Genomic DNA, 25500 nt, shown 5'->3' with positions numbered 1-25500 from the left:
TTAAAATACTAATATTGTATCTTAGGAATTGGGCCAACTTGAAAAAGTTTCAAACAACTATTTTCAATAATTATAAAAAAACTAATTCAATGGTGAAGTCACATTTTTTATAAATATCAAGGAAAAGTTACTTTTAGAAAGTTAGCCCGTACCTGCCTCAACTGTCAGAAAACGAATTAGCATAAGTCTCTGCCCGCTGGTATAGGTGTAAAATGCCTCTCGGGAGCAACCAATAAACTGACCTGAATAGGCAGATATGACTCCTCTAAACTTCACAGAATATGCAGGGGGAGGGCAAGGGGTGGGAGGCTGTGGGCATTCTATGTGGCCTGGAAATGCACTGTACGTTTGGCTGACAACTCTGTCAACATCAAAGAGAGTACATCAAACGTACAACTTTTTTTTTTTCAAAAAGAAAATCCTAAAGCAGGATTTTCTTTTTGAAATAAATTAAGCAATGACTCCTGCATGGTGGGAGCATTATCACATGGTGTGTGGGGTCATTTAAAAATTTTCACTGCTCCTTACCACCATGATTTTCATGACAGTGACGGGTAGTGAAAACTGTCTATGTGTCTCACCAATATAAATACAGGCGGACAGACATATGGCCTTACTACATTGGCTTGTCGGAGGGGTGTATAGGCAGTGAAGACAGTGTAGTCTCCGCTGTCTATACACTGATGGTCCACTGGACTGGAACTGTTGCAGGTGGACCATCGGATTAGTGGGAAGGGTACTCCATTGCGAAAAAGTACCCTGTGTGACAACTTCTAAATCAGGCCCTAAGTCAGAAGGTAAACTCTTTGTCTAGGACGAACATGTTTAGTGTATCTGACCCAAGCTCCATCGTGGTAAGCCTGAATATACTCCTAGGTTCTTGGTTTACTGTGACCGTAGACTACCATTGGCACTTTGAGATTTGTGACGATCTTTTTCCGTTATATCTTTAAAACCTCATACCTCCAACTCCCCTCGTTAGAGTTTTGTCATTTTGGTGTCATTTTGTTGATTAAATTCTACTCAATGTTTCAAATTCAGTTTGGGATTTTTTATTGTTTGCCATTTTGACTTTATTACTGTTTTGTTACTGCATAAATACTTCACACAGTGCCCTGAGTTACAACTGTCTGCTCTGTGCCATAGCTGCCAGGGAGTTGAACTCAGGTTCATTTTGTGACTTTGAGGGTTCACACCAACAAGCATTTGGATTATTCCTCATGGTGGAAAGCCACTCACCCCAAATAATAATTCAAATTGTTCATCATGTAAAGAAACCTCTTCTACTTGAAAGCAAGTAAAGGGTCTTTTAGTTTCTTACTGTATAATCATATATTCAGCTGGCAGATTCAAATTGTCATATTGCAGGCACTCAGGCACCAGGCAGTCTGGTTCAGTGAGTGTGGGATGGGAAATACAAATCCCACCCGATATTCTGGAAGCTTGTGCGGAAGACTCCGGTGGATATGAAGTCACAGATGAAGTAGATCCAGACACCAATATCTGCATATCGGACCAATGAGGATGATTGCCATCTTGCCTTATATCATTTTGATTTTGGAGAGCACAGGGATCGTAGGAGAACCATAAGTGAATGTCCTCAACCACTATCAAAAGAGCATTTTTCCTTGAACTGGGCTCTGTAAAACTAGATGCAAATGCAAGGCAGTTCCATTTTGTCTTGTAGTGAACAAGTGGTTTTGCAGAATGCCACGCTTGCGAAAGAGGTCTTCGAGAAAGCAGTTATGTAACCCCCACTCAAGAAGGTACCTGATGAGCTTCTGCTTTCCAGTTCCGTAAAATGGAAGACGGGATGCCACCAGAAAAATGATTCTTACTAGAACCCAGTTTTCGATCGATTGGGCATCCCCTCGACAAAACTCTGTATCTTGCTCGCCCTTTTTTGATGTACTCCAAGGTCGTTGTGTTAGAAGCATTACTGCTGAAACGGATAAATAGTAGGATTTCAGAGGAGCCAAGTATCCAGCACTCATTTCTAGAATGTGGATATGGTAGAGGTTCTCCTTTGGCGACCATCTGCTTGAGCAGACAGGTCCCTCTTTGTGGACTCCCCAACCTTTAATGGAGGCATCTGTGATGACTGAGGTTTCTGGAACAGAACTCACTACAACATGTTCAAACTCGTGTACAGCCATACAACAGACTGAGTGGTAGAGTTGGTCAGTCTTATCTTCTCTTCCCACGCTCCCGTCTTCTGACTCCACTGGTCTTCCAGTCATTACTGAAGTGGCCATATATGCAATATGGCATTGGGAAGTGGAACGAAGCAAAATGCCATGCTGAACCGGAAGGAAAACCCTAGTCACACTGATGTGGCTGCTTTTGCCCTAACAGTAAAAGTCTTCAAATGTGTAGATGACCGTCCCTCTTCCAAAGGAGACACTTTTGTTTGCACCGTTTCTACTGGGTTTCCAAGTATTGTATTCTTTGGTTGTAATGGATGCAGAATTGGCTTTGCTGAGTTATTCTGCTGACCTGGAGATGGAGAGGTGAATCAGGTTAGTCTACCGGTCTTGTTGGAGTTTTAACCAATCAGTCATCCAAATACATTTAGGCAAATATTTCTTTCCATAGCACTACAGCAATACATTTGGAAAACAGTCTTGGTGCTGTTTTTAGGCTGAGTGGGAAACATAAGGTTGGTAATGAGGGCTTCTCTCTTAAAAGCATTCCTTGTATGTCTTGTGGATGGGTCTGTGGAAGTGTTCTAAGCCATCCAATCTTCCTGGTTAGAATGAAGGAAAAGCATGCAGAATATTTCCTCTTTTAAGCCATTAGTTGACATATTTTGGACCCAGATTGGGTCAAACTCCAAAATAACTTTTTTCTGGACAAAAGAAAGCAGGAGCATATTCCAGTGTTCATCTGTAACTTGGGATCCTTTCCGATTGCTTTCTTGTGAAGAACAGTTGTAACCTCTAGAGTCAGACGTTCCATGTGGAGTGCTCTTGAAACCTTGAAGGAAAGCAAGATAGAGAAGAACAGACACTGACACTATTCAGCATACAAACATCTTTTGTGATGCTCTGCAAGGAATGAAAATGGTTGGAAATATTTCCTCCCGACCAGGGTGTTGTACAGTGTTGACAGTGTGTTCCTGTCAGACCTTTCCTACAGCTGTGAAAGGCTGTTGTGAATTTATGCCCTACTGAGACTTTTCTCGCTAAAATAAATTGCTTCTGTAGTAGTTGTCTTTTCTAAAAAGGTACACGTGTTCTGTGTTTCCCTTGACAATGCCTTTTAAACTGTACTGCAGGAAAGTATATCCTTTTTCTAATCCAATGGACTTCAGAGTTTAAACTTCTGCCTTCTTCCACTGTAGGTCATTGACTGCAGCTGAAAAGAGAAGATCTGGAGGAAAATATGCCCAGAATCTTTTGTTGTGTTTGGGGTGTTGAGAATATCAGTCGAAGCCAAGAGAAGCACCTTATTGAGATATCATGGCATGTGTCTTGGGCGACCAAATCTGTTGAGTCCTTGGCAGCACAGGTTGTCTGGTCTGGTATTTAAATTCCTTTCTGTCATCCATGGTAAGCAAACAAGTAAAAGGTCCCAGGGAATCCAAAATATCTTGATTGTATCAAACTTGTAGACATGTGAACTTGTTGCTCTCAAAGGTGTAGCTGAAGTTGTGCAGACTTTTTTATTCACTGCTTAGATTTTTTTATTTTATTTCTTTGTTCTATGAAGCAGATAAGGTAGAACAAGCAGTATTGCAGAAATTCTTCACAGCAAGTACTACTAGAGAGTCCGGATGTGGAGTTTCACTCAAGAAAAAAACCCAGATCCGAGTCTGGAGGTCTGTACTTTTTCTCTTGTCATCAGTCCACAGGCTTGATGAAGGTCAGAGTCAGGAAGGTCTGCATATTGGGCTCTAATAACCCCAGAACCAGAGGTACCATAAACCCCTATTGTGGTTTTAGAATGTTAAATATGACTGAAGTTTCATAAAAAGGAGCTGGAGCCTTGACATTAGGCCTCCCTACCAAACAGCAATTCACCTTTTAGAACATGACTACATCACCCACAGGTGAAAGTCTATGAGGGGGAGCTTCTCAAGAAGAGCACTCATATCTGATGAGGAGGAAGTATTGCTTTAAGGAGAAATACAGAATCAGGATGTTTGTTATCTACAAAACTATTTCCCTTGACTGATGAGCGTGGTCTCCCTTTTTCCTCACCAGTTCTTCTTCTGAAGAATGTTGATGCAGATGACTTTTCTTTTTTTGTTCTCCTTGCTGAAGCATTATGAGCTGCTGGAGTAGTAGAGGGCACTATGGAACCACAGGACGCACCACTTATGTGAGAAACAATGTTGTGGAACCAGATAATCCCCCTTAATAACTGGATTGTAGTGAGTCGTACTCCTTCTCTGCAATAGAATGGGACATCATTGGTTAATGGAAAGGGCATCTCTTCAGTGATGTGATGAGGCTCTGGAGAAGGTGAGACATGTTGGATATGCCTTCAGTATCTGACCTCTTCACTAGAATTCTGCATCCGGCCTCTGAGCATCACAGAGCTTACAGGATGACCTCTCCTTGACTCTGATGTCCTCCACTACGACACAGACCTTGATGGGAATGAAGCACCATTAGCCAATAATGAAGGTGCTGCCACTCACAACTTTGAATGCCTTGATGTTGACTATATTCACGTTGATTAGAAGTGCCTTGAAGCTGACCGGGAAGGAAAATGCTGATGACACGAGGAGCAGCCCGAGTGTATACTAAAAAGAAATTCTTCCTACAAGCATGTTTTCATTGTAAAAATGCTTTAAACATGCCATAGAACCTGCATGGGCATCCGTACTGACACTCTGTTGTGCATGGACATGAGAGAGACTCCCATGGCAGTAATTATTTTACTCACTAACTCATGTGCTCATTTCCTTTCTTTATAGGAGAAGAGAGTGGACTGTTGATGAATTACCAAGTTTGGTAAATTGATACTTATACTGAGTAGTGAAGGTGTATCCATGATTACAGACATTCGTATTGCTTAAAGGAGGAATATAGAACTAATTAATATCAGTGCGAGGGGGGGGGCTTTCAGTTGTACTCAAACCATGTAGGTAGGATCCACGATTTGAACTCATGCTATGTGTTTGGGGGTGGCTAAGATTAGTGATTACAGACTCGTAAACAGACACAAATGAGAAAACAAACTAGGGTCTGCAACTGAATCCTCAAGACCAGGGCAAGTAGGTACTCTGAGAGCGCCGAAAGGCCTCAGCAATTGTAACACAGCCCTACACAAATCTTTGTAACATAACCTAACATTAAGTGGGGCATGCTCTAAGATTGAAATGTATTGTGTGCAGAAGAGTCAAGAACTGATACTCAGATTGTAAATGATTAGCATTCACACCACACAGGTCGCCTCCAGTGGCTGTTGGTACTCACATTATGGAAAGAGGGTTCTCACTGGGCTGGTTAGCGTTGTATCTCCAGAACGTCTTCCACAGGGTCTCCACCAGTGTAAACTGAAGGTTTATCATCACATCAACAATAGCCTAGAAGAGACAGCGAGGTCAGGTTTCAGGAGGTTGAAGAAAACTGCCTGTTCTTTTAATCTCCTTGACATAAGCGTTAGCTTGAACTGGAAGAAAGGCTTAGAGGCCAACACTTCTCTACCAGGGTGCAAACTCTAATATCCTGAAGATGGTAAGATTAGAAAAACAGGGCGGGTTAGTTAATGAAAAAATACAGCAAAAAGAAGAAGTACCTCGAGGCAGGCTCCTTCATAAAACTCACATACTGGATGAGAGGTTGGGGTACGTCTTCAACTGTCACAAAGAAGGAGGATGTCACCGGTCATGCCTTAGGGGACAAGGCTCTTTTATCAACTTGAACATAGGCTCCATCTAGGGTAACTAGTGTAATGTACCAGTGGAACGGCCCTTTTAGGAAATGTGCATCCTTGATTAGTGGAAAGGACATCTTTGAGTGACTTGTATAGAACCTCAGCAATGGAAGTCTACAGAAAAAAATGTTACTTGCTTGTAATCCTAGTAAAACATCATAATGAACTTCATGAAGTCATAAACATTAGAATAATTTCCTGTTGAGTGTGGGGACCCTAAAACACTTCTTTCCTAAATTATTTTCAAAGAGGGTATACAAATGTAACATGTCCAAAGGAAAGAGGCACCATCACACCTGGGTATTACTGACTGGACTGTGGGATAAATGGTCGGCTGATTTTGGGATAGCCTTCCATGACAAAGAATGGGGCAGAGTGTTAGCGTACCCTGCTAAGGTGTTGCCGAACATCAGATTCAAGCTCATTCAGTTCTTCCTCATGCACATAGCTTACCTCACTCACCCCTACAAAAATAAACTAGTATTTCACCGAAGCGAACTCCTGCTGCTTTCAATGTCACTTGCTTAGTGCTGACATGAGCCACATGTCATGGTCATGCCACTGACTTTTATAATACTGGATGGGGTCAAATTACATTTCTGTCACACTACACAGCTAGGAAGCTTGCGTACCAGGGCGATTTCAGTGAACTTAGAAGAATAAAGTTGCAACCTACTTATATAGACCTTGGTCTGCTGCTCGCAAAACTCAAGGTGATTCAGCACTGGAAGGCAACCACACCTCCATCAGTTTCTATGTGGTATCAACCAGTGAAAGTCTGGACAGAGGCGGAGCGGGGCACACTCCGATAGAAGGAGGCTAGGGGCGTGAGACAGAATCTCCTCTCACAGGGATGGAATGCACTGCTTGCTGCCTTGGACTCCGCCCAGGGGGGATGACATCCACCCACCCTGAGCCTATCGTTTCACAGAGAACCAAACTGGCCGTCTCCCTGGCTGCCCTTGAATATGAAGATCTATTAGAAATACATACCACCTACGCACTGCCCAAATGCCCCTGTACCGTAAGTTTTCACATACAAACACATATTCATTCCAACTGCATAATTCAAGTTGCGCTTGCTCTCTCCTATTGAGCTAATCAACAATTGATGATGCACCACCACCACTCACTAGTCCTCGTTATTATTTCTCAAGGCTTATTTCTAGTCATTCCTCACCGTCTGTTGAGTATTGTCTAACTTGTCAGATCAATGCAGGTTAATATTCATAACAAACAGAACTCTCTAGGAGTACCTATTACCAGGTTAACGGTCTAGACAGAGGACCATGTACTCATAAATACTTCATGTAAGTGCATATGCTATGTTCATATTGAACGTACCCCATGAAAATGAAGGTATGCCTGTCTCATTTGTAAGAAAAACTCAATAAAGTTATTTTTTTTTAAGGAAAAAAGGCACCATATTCTAACAAGGCCTGTTTTTGTCCCCAATTTACACTGATCTAATCAGAATGGCATTACAAAAATACAATGTAGCATCTTAATCCCAGACTGCTGCAAAAAGGTGAGTTTAGGGAGAGTAAAAGGAGGTATGATAGGCATCACATTAGTACAATGCAAACAAAGGCCACCTGCGCATAGATGCTTCCAAACTCCAGAATCCACTAAACTGGCAGTTGCCTCTTAAAGCCAGGAACCCAAACTTATCTCTAAGACTGCAAAAACCAGAGAAGTGGGCGCGTTGGTTAGGACTTCAATGAAGATCAAAATGACATAACACCAGGACTAAAAGTACGTAAGTATTTCTTTTACATTGTAAGACCTTCACTAATAGTCAAAAGTCCCTATAATTGAAGCTCAATGCCACCATAGGGAATACAAGCAACTATGAAGATAGGTTAAGTCTGGATTTAAATTTTTGAGGGTAGCGTAACTCATTATTGAGTTAGCTCTTGTGCCAGAGTCAAGCAAACAGCGTTTTGTTAAAGTAAGTACCAATTTCCAGGAGGCTGCCTTACAAATCTAAGACAACTTAATATTTTTTAAGCATGGTGTAGTGGATGCTTTGTCTCTGGGGTAATGTGCTCCAGGCTTTATAGGCCGAGACTTATTCACAATTGGTAAAAAGAGAGATACAACACATAACCCACCAATAAACGGGTTGTTTTGATGTGACCAGACTTGTCTTTATTGGACAGTAGGGAATAAATGGTAAGGTGTTGCTATCGATTTAGTCTTGGCTAAATAAAACCATAAAACCTTCTTGACATCTAATGGGTGTACGGAAAACTCAATCAGCTATAACTGGATTGCTAAAAAAGCTTGAAGTACAGCGCTTTAATGAATCTGACTATTTTGGGAAGACACAAAGGTGTGCCTTCCCATCGCTAACCAATGGAAATCATGGAGGGCTTGACATCCTATAGAGCCAGTAGCTCACTGAACCTACAAGCAGTAGTAATGGCAACAAAGAAATCCATCTTTCAAGATAGGTACTGCAATTAAGCCTTGTGGGTGTGTTCAAACAAAAAGCCCATTAATTAGAAAATACTTAATTTTACTGCAACTAAGGTGAAAGTGCTCTTGAAAGGAGGCTGTTCCATAAGCGTTTGAGAAAGTCTTTTATCTCCAGAATTCTGAAACAGAAGACTTGTGTCGGACTGCTCCTGAATGCTGATATCGCCGAAAGGTGTACTTTGATAGAGGCACATTCCAATTTAGCTTTAGTTAAATGTAGAAGTTATGAAAAAACACTTTTTCCTGCCAATCAATATTCAGCGCCTTGTCTTGGACACCATATACAAAATCTCTCTAATTTAAAAGAGCAAGACTTCCTTCAGGATATCCATGCAATGTTGTGGCAGATACAAAGGTCCATATTGCTGGAGCCCAGGAGCCATGCTGCTAAATTCAATGTTGTCAGATTTGGAAGACATACTTGGCCCTCTTGTTTTGTTAACAGGTTCAGTTCGCACTGCAGTCTGTTGTGAGGGGGTAAAGACATTTGCAGAAGGGCAGTGAAGAACAAAATGACTTATGCTTGGTAAAGCTACTTCTGCTACCACTGCCATACATTTGGAAAAAAAACCCTGAGGCTCACTTCGGAGTGAAAGGTATGACACAATTAATAAAGTGTCTCACTTTGAAGCGGAGAACATTCTAGTAGATCTTGTAGATAGGGATGTGGTATTAAGCATCCTGTAATCCAACTGATGCCATCCAATCTCCTTCATTAAAATGGAGAAGCATTTGATGGAGAGCCACTATTCAAAATGTTTCTCTATCACCTCAATTGTTGGCATATATGAAATCTAGGATGTGATGAAATTCTAAATTCTGACTATTGCTCTGTACCAAGAAATAATGGGAGTAAATTCCATTATTCTACTGCAGTTTCGAGACTGTGTAGCACTTTTCATATAAATACACTTGTTCTCTTGTGTTAGATGCCTCGAGGGTAGAGGCTTGGACATCTTCGGTGGAATGAAAGACATTGAAGAAAGAAATATGATTTTGTAACTAGATTTCACAATATTTAGCACATTTTTTGTTTAGTCTTTGAATTTTGTTATCTTCTTCCATGAGGAATGCCCAACTTTTGTGAGATTTTTTTACCCCGGAAAAAATTGCTTTTGCAACTATTGCTCTTGTCTTGTAACTGATGCTGCATTTTTCCAAAAAAGGAATATGGCTACATTGTTACCTTTCCCATAAGCCCTAAATGAACTTTTGGAAACCTCTTTCTTTTTTCCTAAACCAACAGAATTTAATGTTTCCAAATCTGTACTCATGCACTGGAGTTTATCATTGGCATGAGAACCACAAAGAGTTGATACAGAAGCAGGCACATCTATGATTTTTGTTGCGTCTAATAAGTCAAAGACTTGAGTCTTGCCCATGAGTTGTGTCTCAAACAGGTGTCACGACAGATATCACAAGCTGACAAATTTGAGGAATTCTTGGCTGCAATGAAGGTCTAGTCCGATGTGATCAAACCCTCTTGAAGGATTGTTTTTCAAGACCTACCGAACCTCCTCACGAACACGGTCAAGAAAACAGACTTATAGGTTCTAGGGTTCTCTGTTATTATGGCACAGCTGTGCCATGGAATTTGTAAGGGCTGTGTCCAAAGTCAAGCATACTTTCTTGCCAGGCGATGCCATTATTATTTTTTTTTTTTCAGGTGGAGATGACTATGTTGATCAGAAGGCATTGAAGTGCTTCCTGGCAGCAGATAATACCAATGAATCACAAGAAGGAGAGAGGATCTGATTCTGGGTTTTTGTTCTTGACAGTGGTGAATAGAATCTATAGATGCTGGGGTCAGAAAAGCATGCAGAATGGGTTCCAGAAGAGCTGGAACCCGGTCAACCCATAGGCCTTGCTTGTGGTATTGGGAGTACAGTCTAGAAAATAAACATTTATGAAATGTGTAGGAAGCTGGCTTTTTATTCAGTATACCAAAAGGAGGTATACTATGTAGAAAGTCCAGATGACCCTTATTGGCTTACAGGGTTTAAATAAAAAAATACCACATGCTCTCTTTTGTGGTAGTGTGGGCGAGCAGTTTAGGCTTATCAGACGGTAGTGTTAAGCATTTGTTGTACACAAAAGAGTCATTAGATGAGATACGCACTCAAGAAGAAACTCGATACCAATTTTGAAAAAAATAACAGGTGTTTTTATATCCAACACGAACTTCATAATTGGGTAAGTACTTTTTGAGATATCAATCAATTTTTACAGGTAAGTGTAGGAAAATGGGTAATTAGTTGTGTGGCCCGCACAAGTAATGGGTCCGTACTTATCTATCACTGGGAACCCATTGTAGCGTTTGATTCTCATAGGGTAACGCTGCAGAGCAGTCAAAGGCTTACTCATGAGAGGTGGTGTGGGCTGGTAATCACCATTCACAGATACACAATCACACTCAATAAATGATTGTCCAGTCTGTACTTCTTCTTTTGAAAAAGCACATTTATTACACACACACAAACTACTAAATACTATGCAGCAGTTTACAAATATACACAAACTGATGGAAATGCTTTTGGATGACATTGTGTCATCATTCATACCCTTCCAAAAGTGAGGTCTAGAGCAATAAATCACATGTCAGAACATTTACTTGTATTAGAAATGCAGTAATGGAATATCACTTTGAATGAGCACACAATTAATGTGGACATTTAAGCATTTTTACTTGGTGTATGCGTGGTTGTCAGCGTCATTACTTAATTAAACTGCTCACAAGTGATATGTCTAGGTATGTTTAGGTGATCTGGGTCATTAAAGTTACTTTTAGCATGAATTACGTGCTTTTAGAATAGCCCCTGAAGGCAACACAATTATAATTACAACATTTATGTAATTATAGTTCTCCCACCCCTAGAGGGTGTTCACAGCGTCAAGAGTTATCAAAATAAAAATACTGCACTTTAGAAATTGTACCTAGAGAATATATATATAAAACTACACCTGTGTGTAATAACCACCTTTCACAAGTAGTGGAGTCTCTCAACGTGAACAACTCACATTGTAATACTTCAGGCCACAACTTGCTGCAGCCACACTGGTCACCCCCAGAGGGTATATCAGTGCAATGCTGAAAAACAAAAGATCCAGCGAAAAACTGCTTTGCAATTCAGAAAAATCCGTAAGGGGTTATCTTCTTAGTGTCCCCCTAAACGTATGGTGGGGACTAGCGAATACCTTTTTTTGGGGGGGGGGGGGGAGTCTGCGTTGTTCCTGCAGCTCCCCCCACACTTTGCCAACATTCTGGTGGTGACTCCGCTCTCCTGGGGTCACCACGAGCCGCAAACGAGGTTTTTTTTTCTGAAGGTGTGGCGAAATTGACAAGCCTAGCATCATGGGGCACTCCTCGAAAGCTGCTCTCCCGCTGTGCCGGGGAGAGCCGCAACACTGGTTTATTTGGGGGGTTTTTCATCTCAAAATCATGTCGTTTCACACCGCGGCTTCTTTTCCTTCGGTCCCACCTGGGCACACCGTAGCCTTTCACCATGTTGGAGAGCAGCTCGGGAAGCCCACCCCCGCTGCTCTCGTCACCTCACATAACGGCCAGGACACTCGCGTACTGCTGCGGGAGCCGCCGATTCTCTTCTGGACTGCCCGCTCCCGCAGAGAGCAGTGCATGATGCAGCCTTCCGGGTCACCAGGGGAGTGTGACAGCACTCTCCACTTTGGCCATCAGGGCCCAGGGATGGGGTCCTGGGCCCCTCTCTCGGCTTTACGGGGGTACAAAGGTGCTCCCCAACTCTGTCTTCTTTGCTGGGCCCAGGGATGGGGTCATGGGCTTGTCCGCATCTTCTCCGGAGAGCGACTGCACTCCCCTGCTTTTCTTCTTCGCTGCAGGGGCCCAGGGATGGGGTCCTGGGCCCCCTTCCCGCAGGTGCGGGGAGCGCGATGGCTCTCTCTCGCCATCTTTCTTCTCCAGGCCCAGGGATGGGGTCCTGGGCCCCTTTTCACTTCACACGGAGGAGTGCGATGACGCTCCCTCGTATTGGAGGAATTCTCGGGCCCTGGGATGGGGTCCTGGGCTTCTTCCCTCTCACATGGGGAAAGCGCAACAACGCTTCCCTTCCGATTCTCTTTTCGGGGGTAGCCTCTGGACCCTCGCCCACCATGGAGGTAGAAATCAGCTTTGCTGCTGGAAAAAGGTCAAAGGTTGACCCAAACTTCTCCAGGGCATATCTCTGGCCCCAGTGGGTCATTTTTGACTATTCTGGTCTCCTTTTGTTTCTGGTGGCTAGGCCTTGCCACCTGAAGTGCTTCCTTCAGACCTCCTGACCTGCAAAGGTGACAACCTTTGCAGGGAGCTGGTTTCTCTGGTTCCTGCGCCAGCCTTTCACTTTGTTTTCTCTGGGCCTCTTTCTCCTTGCGCAGAGTCCAGTCTTTTACCCAACTGGTCCTCATGGGGTGTAAGGGGACAAGCTTGCCTGGTCCTGGGGAGTACCCCACTGGTCCTGGGGTCAATCAGACTCAGAGTCCTGGGCCTGGGGTCCCTCTTTCCAACTGTCCATGACGGCTGCCTTCAAGTCCAGTGTCCAGCAGAAAAGTGCAACCAAGAGAGCTCTCTCTCCTGCGCTGGACCTTTTAAGTGGGGGTGGGAGTGTCCAGCAGGGTTGATTCTCAGGCCTAACTGGATGTACCACATCATCTCTCTGCCCCTGTTCCAATCTTGCGGCACAGTTTTCTGGAATAGCTCAAAATGGCATCACCCAGGAGTCACTTGCCACATGTGCTCTGGGAATCTCAGCTACACCCCTCGGTGATATCACTGCCAGGGACTTCTCCCAACAAATCTTCAAAGGTGATACCCCTGGTTTGGCTCCAGTGGTCTGGACTCCCACTTTTGTTGAGAGGTCTGGGGCAGGCCTTCTTGCTGGCACAGGCTGATTAATCCAGAACAGTCCCCCTCACCCCCTTCCTTCTGAGGAGCTGACCGAAACAAGGGAAATTACTCTCTTTGTGGGGCGAAGTCTTTGTTCCTCATGCTGGAAAACAAAGTAATTAACCCAGCCAAGAAGGCCTGGGATTTGATCCTGAGCTGGGTCAGATAAATATGACATTCTTGGATGGACAAAAAGCTGCATAGATATGATTTTTGACTCAACTGCATTATTATTGTTACACAGGTTACAGTGTACATTGGTGTGACCCTGGAACCTCTACCCCAAAGAGAACTGGAGCTGCGCCCTAAGGCAGCCTTTCCCATAGAAATATAATGGAGTGCCCCTACCGTCAAGCGCACGGACTATCCCATACATGTGTACATCTACATTATATAGGCCTATCCCGGGTCACTACCAAATTCTACATAGTCCCCTCTGCACCAGGCTACCTGGGTGAAGTGTCTGGGCTGCAGACAACAGGAGTTTCCCACATGCAGCCCTCTCATGTGCACACATCTGTGACCAGCAAAGTGCCCCTTACCCTGGCTGCGTCGCTGCGGCCTTATCTTAAAAGGCAGACACTGGCGGTAAACACGTGCAGTACATTTTACTAGGAGTTTACCGTGGGTGAGTCAAAGGTGATTCACAGGTTATGAGGCTCCCCGCAGTAAAAGGTAAAAAAAAAAAAGGTGATCAAAAAATCCGGCCGAATAAGATGGGCAGAACCACCTTCCCACAGTAAGTAAAAATGTCACACAAATGCGTTTTACGCAGTAATGCTTTCCTATGGAGAAAGAAGCATATACTGCATACAGGTACTTGCAATTGTATTCCGGGGGTCCCCTTTAAGACTTAAGGTGCTAGGGGGCCAAGGCAAAGGTCCAAAGTACCACCAGCAGTTCAAATTTACCTGCCCTGGAATGTCCGGGTGCAGAGGTGCAAGAAAGGTTGGTAGCCTTGCACAAAGGGGGTGCGCCTAGAAACAGACTGCAGAGGGGGACTTTGGGGACAAGTCCGTGAGCTTCCAATGTGGGGACTCTGTTTGTGAGGGTCCTCGGAGCACGGGGGGTGGCATAGTCGGTTGTCGTGGACACAGGCCAGGTAGCTCAGGGGCAGGGGATTTTGGTCAGCTGGACCCGTGCATCAAAGACACTCAAGGTTATCTATTAGATCGGCAAACTGGGAAAAAACAGGACAGCTGGGCCACTCTCTGTGCTGGCAGCTGCAATGCTGACATTCCTAGTCGGCTGGTCGGTTTTCACGGCGTTGGAGTCTGGATTGGACTCAAAAAAGCTTTGGTTGCAGCAACGGGTCGGATTCCCCGAGTATTAGTGCAGAGCGACTCCGGTTGATCATGGCATCTTCCCACTTGGTGAGGAGACAGAGCTGACCTCTTGGAGCACAGTGCCTTCCTCCTGGGCGGTTGCTGTGTCGGTGGACCTAGGGCAGTCAGCAATATATTAAACCGGACGTTGCTGGCGATGTTGGCGGTGGTTGCATGCAAGGGAGATGCTGACGGCTTGGCAAAGTGATGGAGGCCCTCTGAGGCTTTTGGAGAATGCACTGCTGCAGGACAAGTCAGGTTTTTGTGATTGTCGGGACAGGAGCAGATAGGGTTTGATGCAAAGTCCACCAGTAGTATGCAGTTCTCACTTCTTTGGCTCTTCTTGGTCCTTCTTCTTCTGTCAGAGGAATAAGAGTACCTGGTGTCTGGGAGTCACCTAAATGAACAAGTTACTTACCTTCGTTAACGATATATCTGTAAGAAACATTAGTTAGTTATAGATTTCTTACCTTAGAATTACCCTCAGGTGTCAGACTGGATCCGGAAAGTTTTTTCGTCAGCAGTACCTCTGCATGTTGGAAGGTGGCGTCAGTCGGCTCCGCGTCCCTCGTTGGCGTCTTGGTCGCCGGGATGACGTCGCGGTAGCTACTTAGATGCCGCTCTCGCGCGCTGACGTTGGTGCAGTACACGACTTTCCGCGCCAGAAACGCAGAGCCATGCAAGACCGTGACCACTGGTGCACAAAACTAGGGCCCTGAAAGGACATCCTTAACCCTAGAAATCAGTTCGCAGAATGGGGTGGATGGGTGGGGTGGCATGGAATCTAAACCTAACTAATGTTTCTTACAGATATATCATAACCAAAGGTAAGTAACTTGTTGATCTGAAAGAAACAAGTTAGTTATAGATTCCTTACCTTAGAATAGATACCCCAGCAATACCAAACCCGGAGGTGGGTCTGCGAACCAAGATCACACTAAAAAGTCCTGGGGAACAGAACGGCCATACAAGCCGTCTCTCCGGACTGGATTGTTGAGGCAGTAGTGTTTGGTGAAGGTGTGCGATGAAGCCCACGTAGCTGCATGACAAATGTAATTCAGAGGAACTCCACGTCCCAAAGCAGTAGTGGCTGCCGTCGCCCTGGTGGAATGGGCACGCAACCCCCACTGGAGGCTCCTTCTTTGCCAGAGAATAACAGGCTGTGCTACACAAAACTACCTATCGGGAGATAGTCCGCTTGTGTACGGCCCGACCTTTTTTGGCGCACATTTAGTCAACTAAGAGTTGGTCATCCACCCGGAACTGTTTTGTGCGATCCAGATAAAAGGAAAATGCACGTTTTGGGTCCAGACGGTGGAGCCTCTCCTCCTCTTTCAAAGGAGACGGAAAGAAGGTAGGCAAAGTGATGGTCTGCCCGATGTGAAAGGCAGTGAGAACCTTGGGCAGGAAGGATGGACGAGTCCTGAGAACCACCTTGTCCGGATGGACAGATAGGAAAGGAGGCTTGGAGGAAAGGGCCTGGAGCTCACTCACCCGTCTGAAGGCTTAAGCGTTAGAAGCCTTAAGGAACAATTGTGAAGCAGCTCAAAGGGAGCGCACATTAAAAAAAGTTAAGACTAGATTCAAGTCCCACTGAGGCATAACGAAGGGAATAGTAGGAAAGAGATAAGTTATGCCTTTCAAGAAACGATTAACAACCAGGGACTTGAAAAGAGAAGGCTGATCGGGAAGCCGAAGGAAGGCAGAGATGGCCGAAAGATAGCCCTTGATAGTGCCCAGAGCACAGCCCTGCTGGGCTAAAGAAAAAAGGAACAAGAGAACTTCAGAAAGAGGGGCAGAAAGGGGATCCACAGCCTTTGCTGAGCACCATGCCACAAACTTGTTCCACCGGCAGGCATATACCGTCTTAGTTGAGGGACGCCTGGCTGCCAAGATTACATCGTAAACTTCGGGAGGCTGGTCAAAAGATGTCAACTGCGCCGCTCAATCTCCGCACAAGGAGGTTGAGGCTGGACAGGTTCGGGTGGAGGACCATCCCCTGCTGCTGCGACAGAAGATCCTCCCGAAGCGGCAGTCTGATTGGAGGATCGATGGCCATGTTGAGCAGCTCGGAATACCAGACTCTTCGTGCCCAATCCGGACCCACAAGAATGACTTGGGCCCGGTTGTGCCTGATCTTCTTCAGCACTCTGGGCAGAAGTGGTAAAGGCGGAAAGGCTTACAAAAGACCGCAACTCCACTTGCGACGAAAAGCGTCACCTAGCAAGTACCACCTTGGAAATTCCAACGAGAAGAACTGCTGACATTGCACGTTCTCTTCGGTGGCGCATAGATCTAACCAAGGCTCTCCCCACTGTCGAAAGAGACCTTGCACCACCTCCGAGTGAAGACGCCATTCGTGATCCATCATGCACCTGCAGCTGAGTTCGTCTGCCCTTGCGTTCAGGGAATGTGCCAGGTGTTGAACCACCAGGGATATGCCCTGATGTTCCAGTCATGTCCAAAGGCGGAGGGCCTCCAGACATGGGGTTCACGACCCCACCCTGCTTGTTGCAGTACCACATGGCGGTGGAGTTGTCCGTGAACACCTGCACTACTCTTCCCCAGACAGAGGGAAAGAATGCCTTGAGTGCAAGACGCATCGCCCAAAGCTCCAGAAGGTTGATGTGGAGCCCGGACTCCGCAGGAGACCAGAGGCCTCTGATCTCCGCCTCTCCCATGTCGCCACCCCATCCCAGAAGGGACCCGTCTGTCACCACCGTGTGCTCTGGTTGGGGAAGGGAGAGGGATCTGCCGTTGACCCAATCCTGGTTTGTGAGCCACCCCTGATCTACGAAGATGAGCTGCGACCACCACCATCACTTTCCTGAACACCCGAGGGACGCTGGTAAGGCCAAAGGGGAGCACGGTAAACTGAAAATGCTCGTGGCCTACCGTGAACCGCAGGTAACGTCGGTGGGCCGGCAGGACGGGGATGTGAAAATAAGCGTACTGCAAGTCCAACGCTACCATCCAGTCTCCAGGGTCGAGGGCAGACAAGACCTGAGCGAGCGTCAACATATTGAACTTCTCCTTCAGGAGGAAGCGGTTGATGTTCCTGAGATCCAAGATAGGACGCAGGCCCATGTCCTTCATGGGTACCAGAAAGTAGTGGGAATAGCAACCACGACCTACTTCTGGGGCAAGAACGCGCTCGATGGCTCCCTTGGCCAAGAGAGCCAAAACTTCCTGTTGGAGAAGTGCCAGGTGCTCCTCCGACATGCGGTGGTATTGAGGTGACATGGCTGGAGGGGTAGCCTCGAAGGGGAGGGAGCAGCCCCTTCGGACTATTTGCAAAACCCACCTGTCCGACGTGATGGTGCGCTAGTGGGGGAGGTGATGGCGAATCCTGCCGCCCACTGGTGTATGATGTGCCTGGAAGGTCGGACTAGGAGGGTTTTGAGGCTGCTGCGGGGGGGGGGGGGGGGGGGGGGGGGGGGGGCCTGAACCACGGCATTGTTTCTCACGTCCCCGGCTACACGGAGGTTGGGAAACTTGCTGCGGCCTGTGGCTCTGGGCGGGACATAGTGGGGAACCTCTTCCGTAGCCACGAAAGGGTTGAAAAGCAGACCGCCCTCGGCTGAGTGTTGACGCCGAGGGCTGGGATCTCATTTTGGCCGCCATCTTGGGGGTAGGACTCTCCGCCCTCGCGCTCTAGTAGCGCTATAAAAGGGAAACGGAACATCTTGCATGTGATTAACAACTGCTACCTACCTTTCCCTCCTGAGGCGGAAGCCGGGAGGTCTCTCTACTAATCTTTGGCATTTTTAACCTAGCGTGTTTGACTTTCATGCTTGTCATTTTAATTTTTGTCTTGTGCAGCTTGTGCTCGCGCTTGTGTTATAAGCGTGCCTGAGCCTAGCGCGCCTGCCTTAGACTTCCCAGCGCTTGTAAGCGCTTTGCCCTGCTCCCTCTCCCTTGCCTGGGACTGTGAGACCGCCCTCGGCTGAGTGTTGACGCCGAGGGCTGGGATCTCATTTTGGCCGCCATCTTGGGGGTAGGACTCTCCGCCCTCGCGCTCTAGTAGCGCTATAAAAAGCTCACCCCTCCCTCCGCGCAGCGGACGCGGACTGCGGACGCGCCGGACCTGCGCCGGACCTGCGCCGGAGTCGTGCCAGAGTCCTGCCCGTCAGCGTCCCGGAGGCGTTCGGCGTGGCAGGTACTTCTGGCCATTATGCTTTCCTACTCCGCTCAGGAACTCTACTCTTTGCGTGACGGGGATGCGTCCTGTCACTCAGTCTTTCCTGGCCGATATAGGGGTAAACATAAGTGCCCTGTCTGTAAATGGCATCCTACTCGCAATCTCCCTTCCCCCCGCTCTATTAAGGATTGTAGCATTAAACATCTTTGTCTACTCCTTAATACAAGGTCGTTGCACCGACACACTCAAGAGATTTATGATCTCCTTTCGACGACCAGTCCTACCTGTCTGATGCTCACTGAGACATGGCTCAATGAATCCTCCCACCCGGACATCGCGGTAGCCATTCCCTCTGACTATATCATCCATCGACAAGATAGAGACAAGGGTAGGGGGGGAGGAGTTGCCCTGGTTGTGAAAAAATCTTTTCCGTGCACGGTCACGCACACAAATACCATCGTAGGGGCTGACTCTCTTGCCTTTACCATCTCCCTATCGCCTCAGCAAGCGCTGAAGGGTCTTGTTGTTTACAGACCTCCGGGCCCGGTGGGATCCTTTCTTGATGATCTCCAGCAGGTTATGTCGGTCCTTGTTCTAAGATCGGAGCGGTGTATATTGGCTGGAGATTTTAACTTCCATATGGATGATCACCAAGATCAGGATGCTATCAAGCTGTTTGATATTACATCTACTCTGGGCCTTTCCCCCTATATCTTTGGCCCGACCCATGATAAAGGCCACACACTTGACCAGGTTTTTTCCACCTCACCTATTATGGCTGTAACACTTCTGCCAGTCTTATGGTCTGATCATTGTCTTGTTCATTTTGAAATATCATCTACTACGAATTCTATGGCCAGTGCCACGAGACAGCAGGGTAGCAGCTATAGGGCACTCCATCGGGTGACTCCGGATCTGCTAGCGCAGGCTCTGGTGGATCACCCCATGTCTTATACGGGTGACCTGGAGAAAGACCTGGAGAGCCTGCAATCCTGGCTCCTTGCTAGATTAAATGAGCTCGCCCCATTACAGCCACCCAGGTCTGCCGCCCGACGGGTCTCGGCCCCTTGGTTTACGGAGGAATTGGCCCATCACCGTAGGCAATGCAAAGTCGCTGAGCGGGCTTGGAGAGCCCAGTACGAACCTGAGGCCAAACAACTTTATAAAACCATGATGAAATCATATCATGATTTAATACTTCAGGGCAAGAAATGCTATTTTGCCAAAAGGATTGAAGACGCGGCAAACTCCTGTAAGGAGATTTTCTCAATTGTGCGAGAATTCACCAGCCCGCGGTCAATCTCAGCTCAGGACGCTCCGGTGGAGACCTGGGCCAACACCATTGCTAATTTTTTTACCACCAAAATTAGGCAAATTCAGGATTCCTTTCCTTTGAGACCTATAGATGACCCGTCAACTCTGCCGATTGAGACAACTCTCCTGTCGTCTCCAGGCCCAGTTCTGCTAGACTTCCCCCCCCTTTCGGCTGCCGCATCCTTAGCCTTGATGAGGAACCTTAAATCGGGCTCACCGCTAGATCCCTGTCCAGCAAAATTCTTAGCGAGAATGGCAGATGCCGTTAACCCCATAGCTAATCCCATTCTTAACCTTTCCCTGAGTCAGGGATTTCTGCCCCAGTCCTGGAAACAGGCCATGGTCATCCCTCTTATCAAAAAGCCTAATCTTGACCCAGAAGTGCCCTCCAACTATAGGCCAATCTCGCTCCTTCCAGCACTTACCAAGATCCTGGAGAAACACGTTCATAGCGTGCTTTCTAACTTCCTGGAGTCAAACGAGTTACTCCATGAATCCCAATCGGGCTTTCGCTCCAACTTAAGCACCGAGACGGCGCTCCTGGAAGTTTCTGAGATCGTGAAGGAGGTGCTGGATGTAGGAAGGTGGATATCTGACTATGGTTACCCCCAACTTTTTGCCTAGTGTCTAGCTGGTTTTTCGACTTAGTTGGCCTGAGATCCTGCCATTCAGGGTCTCAGGCTGTCTGCTCTCTCTGTAAAATGGACTCCATGTACCCTAGGTACATAACCAATTGGTAAGGATCACCTTATTGGACCCTGTACAGTGTACCCTAGGTACCCAGGGCATAGGTGTACCCTAGGCCTCCCAGGGGCTGCAGCATGTATTATGCCACCCCTGGTCTGGCCTTCCAATCAGACACAACTGGCTGATCACTCAGCTGGGGCAAGGTCGTGTAATCACCCCTTGCTTAGATATAGTATATCTATATCTACCTTATATATAGACACATGTGTACCTATCAGTCACTCCTATGGCAGGCCTTAACAATCCTGGAGGCAGAGTGCTTGGTAACATGTGAGATGGTGCTCTAGCATGAGCTGAGCCTGTCTGCAGCTTTCGGAACCATGTCCTTATAGCTGTTCTATGATATAGCCTACCATATACTCTTAAAGTGCCTTATAATCTTAAACGGTTATGGTAACTATGGTTGGGCTGTATCAAAACATGTCGTGTAAGGTGTCTAACACTTTGGAATAATACCCCCATACCATTTCTGGTGATGAGGATATTATTCCTCCCTTCTAGAGGGAGAGACATGTTAAAATCCTACTTTGCTGTGTAACCTCTGACCAAAGCCTCAGCATCACAAAATGGATGCTGCTGCCACAGACACAAGTCTGACCTCCTGCTGCTGGGAGTGATCCCAGCCAGGGAGGCCTGGACAATAGGTTTCCTGCTTGGGGAGGTGCTAGCACCTCCCCAGACAGCCTTTAGTGTATTGGGGCAGGGTGGGCTGAAAGGAATGAGACATGCCTGGGGCACACAAGGTGTTCCTTGCATAGTCCAGTTCAAACCGGCGCTGGGGCACTCCAGCCCCAGCTCTGGCGCGAAACTGGACAAAGGGAAGTGGGTGTAACCACCCCCTCCCAGGTCCCACCCATAAGGCGTGACCTAGCAGGTATCCCAGCCCCCCAGATTAGTATAAGAGTGGGAGTTGGGCCTCAAGACTTTAGATTATCCTGAACCTGCAAAACTGAACAGAAACTCTGGACCTTCGACATTCGACGAAAGAAGAAGACTGAAGAATCTCCCTTGTAGCCAAGGAGTGGCTACCCTGTGCAAACAGGCACCATCAAGAGACTACCCTTTGCTTTGCGACCGTTCTACGAGGAACCGACTGCAGAGCCCGACCAGAGCCTTGACTTCCAGACTTCTCCGACCCTCATCCACATCTGCAGCAGAGCTGAGATCCGTGGAGGCGACGAGCGACGTGGGACCGGCTACCTGGGAAAAGTGGCTAGTAACTTACAGCGCAGCTTCTGAGGTACCCTCGAAGTTGTGCACCGGGGATTGAGAAGCCCCAACCCCAAGCACCATCTGCACCGAAGATCAGCCCCCCACACTCCACGAGTCCTGCGTGGGGCCCTTCAGCATTTTCCTGCTTGCCGCGTCTGTCCGGTTGCTTGCCCGCTGGCTAGTGGCCTCTGTGACGACGCACCCTGAAATCTTCTGCGCTGGTTTGGCTCCTCCAGACTGGCTCCCGCTTCTCTGCAAAGAAGAAGCACCCCAGACCTTCCTGGTCTGCACCAGAAGCAAGTCCTTTGTTCTTCGTGGGTTCCGCTTGCCAAGGCTTGGTGAGTCCTAGTCCAACTTCGACGCCGCCGACAGCAAGAGCCTTCGTGGGACAGCTCGCCTCCTGGTCCTGGTCGTCCTCAACGCTTCCTGGTCCTCCTGGCTGCAGCGACAAGCTTCACCTTCACCTGCAACTCTTCACGACATCGCCTGGTTCCTTCCTGGTTCCACGTGGTCACTGGCTAGTGACCTTGACTCTGTTCCTTCTGCTTGCAGGTTTCTTCTCTTCTTGATCCCAGCCTTGGGATCCACCGGACACTCTCCCCTGACTGCCTGTCAGCATCTTTCTTCAGGCATCCATAGGAGTCGACGACGAAAACAACGCATCTTCACCCCTATGCACCCGCAGCCTGTGGGCTAGGTAACTTGGGTACTCCGGTGCTCATCAGGATAGTGACTATCCTAGTGTCTAGTTTTCAAGTCTCAACTTCCTAGCTACTCCGGAAGTGTCCTAAATCTACCGTTTTCTAAACTGTACTATTGCTATTGACTTTTACGCATTACGCGTGAGTGTTTCCACTCTGCACACGAATCCCGTGGGCCTCCCACTTCCTAACTAACGCTAGTGTAGTGTAGCCCCAGCGATTCCCTAGGCCTAGGCCTATTCTATTTCCGTGACAGTGGTTCTTATACCACTTACTTAGTATATGGTTTGCGTGGCCCCTAGGGCCTAACTGTATTACTTACCTGTGTGACTTACTGTATGCATTAATAAGACTGTGTTGTACTTACCTCTAATCTCATAAAGAGTGCTGAGGGTTTGCTTAGAATAAATACACTTTATTTTATATATATATCTGTTGTGGTGTCCTTTCATTTGGTATTCAAGGGATTATATATGGTATCACAGCTGGCTTCACATGCCATTCAGAGTTCAGCCTAAGACTGCTCTTGTCCATGCTACCACTAGGATAGCTGGTCTATAAGGTTGACTTTACAACCAATCACCATAAGGGTATTTGGACTGATATAAGGTGTACACTAAAACTAGTGACATCATACATCAGGCCAACTTCTCACACTGGATACCGGAGGCAGGGTGATGTTAGTTATGCTAGACCTGTCGGCGGCGTTTGACACCGTCCCCCATGAGGATCACCTCACTAGACTACACGACATCGGTCTGGGGGGGACGGTGCTCAACTGGTTTCGTTCCTTTCTAGCCAACCGCCGGCAGACGGTCTGGGTCCCACCTGGATCTGCCGAAATGCCGCCATTGGGAGTCGGAGTGCCTCAGGGCTCTGTATTGAGCCCCACTCTATTTAACATCCTTATGACCCCTCTGGCGACATTGGCAGAGTCCTATGGGGCCCGGATCGTCTCTTATGCTGACGACACCCAGCTTCTGTTCACCTGCCGTAAGAGCGAAGAGTTCGATGGAGAAAGGATCCGTGAGTGCCTTGGGGCTGTTTTTAATTGGTTCCAACTCAACAGCCTCAAGTGCAACTCGGATAAATCCGAAATACTATTCTTCGGATGCCCATCGGAACCAGATTGGCATGGGTGGTGGCCTGCTGACATGTTCCCTCCAACTCAGTCATCTAAGTGGGCTAAGAACCTGGGAGTAAAAATTGACAATGAGCTTTTGCTCAAATCCCAGGTTTCTACTCTTACGGGAACATGTTTCGGGATCCTCAGAATGTTGCGTAAGTTCTTTCCCCTTCTATCTGATGAACATCGGAGGATAACTGTCCAGGCACTTATAGGATCCAGATTGGACTATGCAAATGTTCTATATCTGGGTCTGCCAGAATATCTCCTTCAGCGTTTGCAGGTGACCCAGAAGAACAATTGTTACTTACCTGTAAACAGGTGGTTCTCCAGTATTGGTGTCTTTCATAGATTCACATGCTTGAATATTCCCCGTCGTCGGAGTGGGAGTCCCACGGTAAATAAAATAGCAATATATATATATATATAATAAAATATATACATAAGTAATCATATAATTAGCGCATGTAGGTGTGAAACACACATAGTGTACCTATAAGAGAAAACTCCATAGGAATACAATGGAGAGAGACAAAAGACCTTTGTAGTCTATCTCTGTCATTATGTAAGTCCGAACTCCAGCCAATCAGGCGTCAGCCCCTCTCTAGAACCTTCTCCTCAGAGCTTCTCACCTCAGATTTTCGTAGCACAAGAGAGACTGTAAAGTGCATGAGGAGAAGAGAGCCTCTGAAGGGAGGAGGGAGGGTCGCATGTGAATCTATGAAAGACACCAATACTGGAGAACCACCTGTTTACAGGTAAGTAACAATTGTTCTTCTCCAGTATTAGGGTGTCTTTCATAGATTCACATGCTTGAATATAGAATAGCTAGCAGTAACAATCACCATTGTTTCCATGCCAAAATAGATTCAACATATATAGATTATCAATCTTCTTATGCATAAAAACAGTATTGAACAACTGTAACATTGTAAATGCATAAAATACATATATGGAAACAATATGGAGGCGGGAGGAAGAGTCTCACCTTACTTAAAAAGATTGCGCAGCACTGCCTGTCCCACTGCAGCATCCTCCTCGCTTAAAGTTGCCAAGCAGTAGTGCTTAGTAAACGTGTGTCTGGTCGACCACGTAGCTGCTCTGCAGATGTGTTGCAAAGATACTCCAGCAAATAAGGCAGTAGATGATGATACTGCCCTAGTGGAGTGTGCCCTCACTGGAGACTGCAGAGGCTTATTTGCCCTTTGGTGACAAAAGACAATAGCTGCCGAGATCCAGCGTGCAATCGTTGGTTTAGTAACCTGACGTCCTTTATGACAGCGTCCATATGCTATAAAAAGTTGATCGGATTTCCTGAAAGAAGCTGTCTTACTGATGTAGAACTTAAGACACCGCTTGACGTCCAAAGAATGTAATCTTTGTTCTGCAGGTGTCTGAGGATTGGCAAAAAAGGTCTTTAATATTACTGGCTCATTAATGTGAAAGTCAGTAGGCACCTTGGGTAGAAATGATGGATTGGTGCGTAACACTGCAGCATCCGGTTTGAACTGCAGGAACGGAGGTTTGATGGTAAAAGCATGGATGTCACTGACACGACGAGAAGACGTTAGTGCCAGAAGTAGAGCTACTTTCCAAGTGAGATATTTTAGGTCGGCCTTGTGAATGGGCTCAAACGGAGGTCTCATCAATTGTGCCAACACAACGTTGAGGTG

At 46.7% G+C, this 25500-nt stretch overlaps 1 protein-coding gene across 7 annotated transcripts in view; it reads right to left on the bottom strand.

Moving 5' to 3' along the window:
- The window catches only part of RFX1 (regulatory factor X1), a 549504-nt gene that overhangs the window by 205098 nt on the left and 318906 nt on the right, over positions 1-25500 (bottom strand). For all 7 annotated transcript variants that reach the window (XM_085600474.1, XM_085600477.1, XM_085600480.1 and 4 more), the window contains one exon: positions 5427-5536. In XM_085600474.1, coding sequence (XP_085456600.1) covers positions 5427-5536 — 110 coding nt within the window. The remainder of the gene's footprint in view (positions 1-5426; positions 5537-25500) is intronic.

The sequence above is a fragment of the Triturus cristatus genome, chromosome 4_2 (genome assembly GCF_964204655.1).
Source record: "Triturus cristatus chromosome 4_2, aTriCri1.1, whole genome shotgun sequence".
NCBI classification, from domain to species: Eukaryota; Metazoa; Chordata; class Amphibia; order Caudata; family Salamandridae; genus Triturus; species Triturus cristatus.
This window is presented reverse-complemented; position numbering and strand designations above follow the sequence as displayed.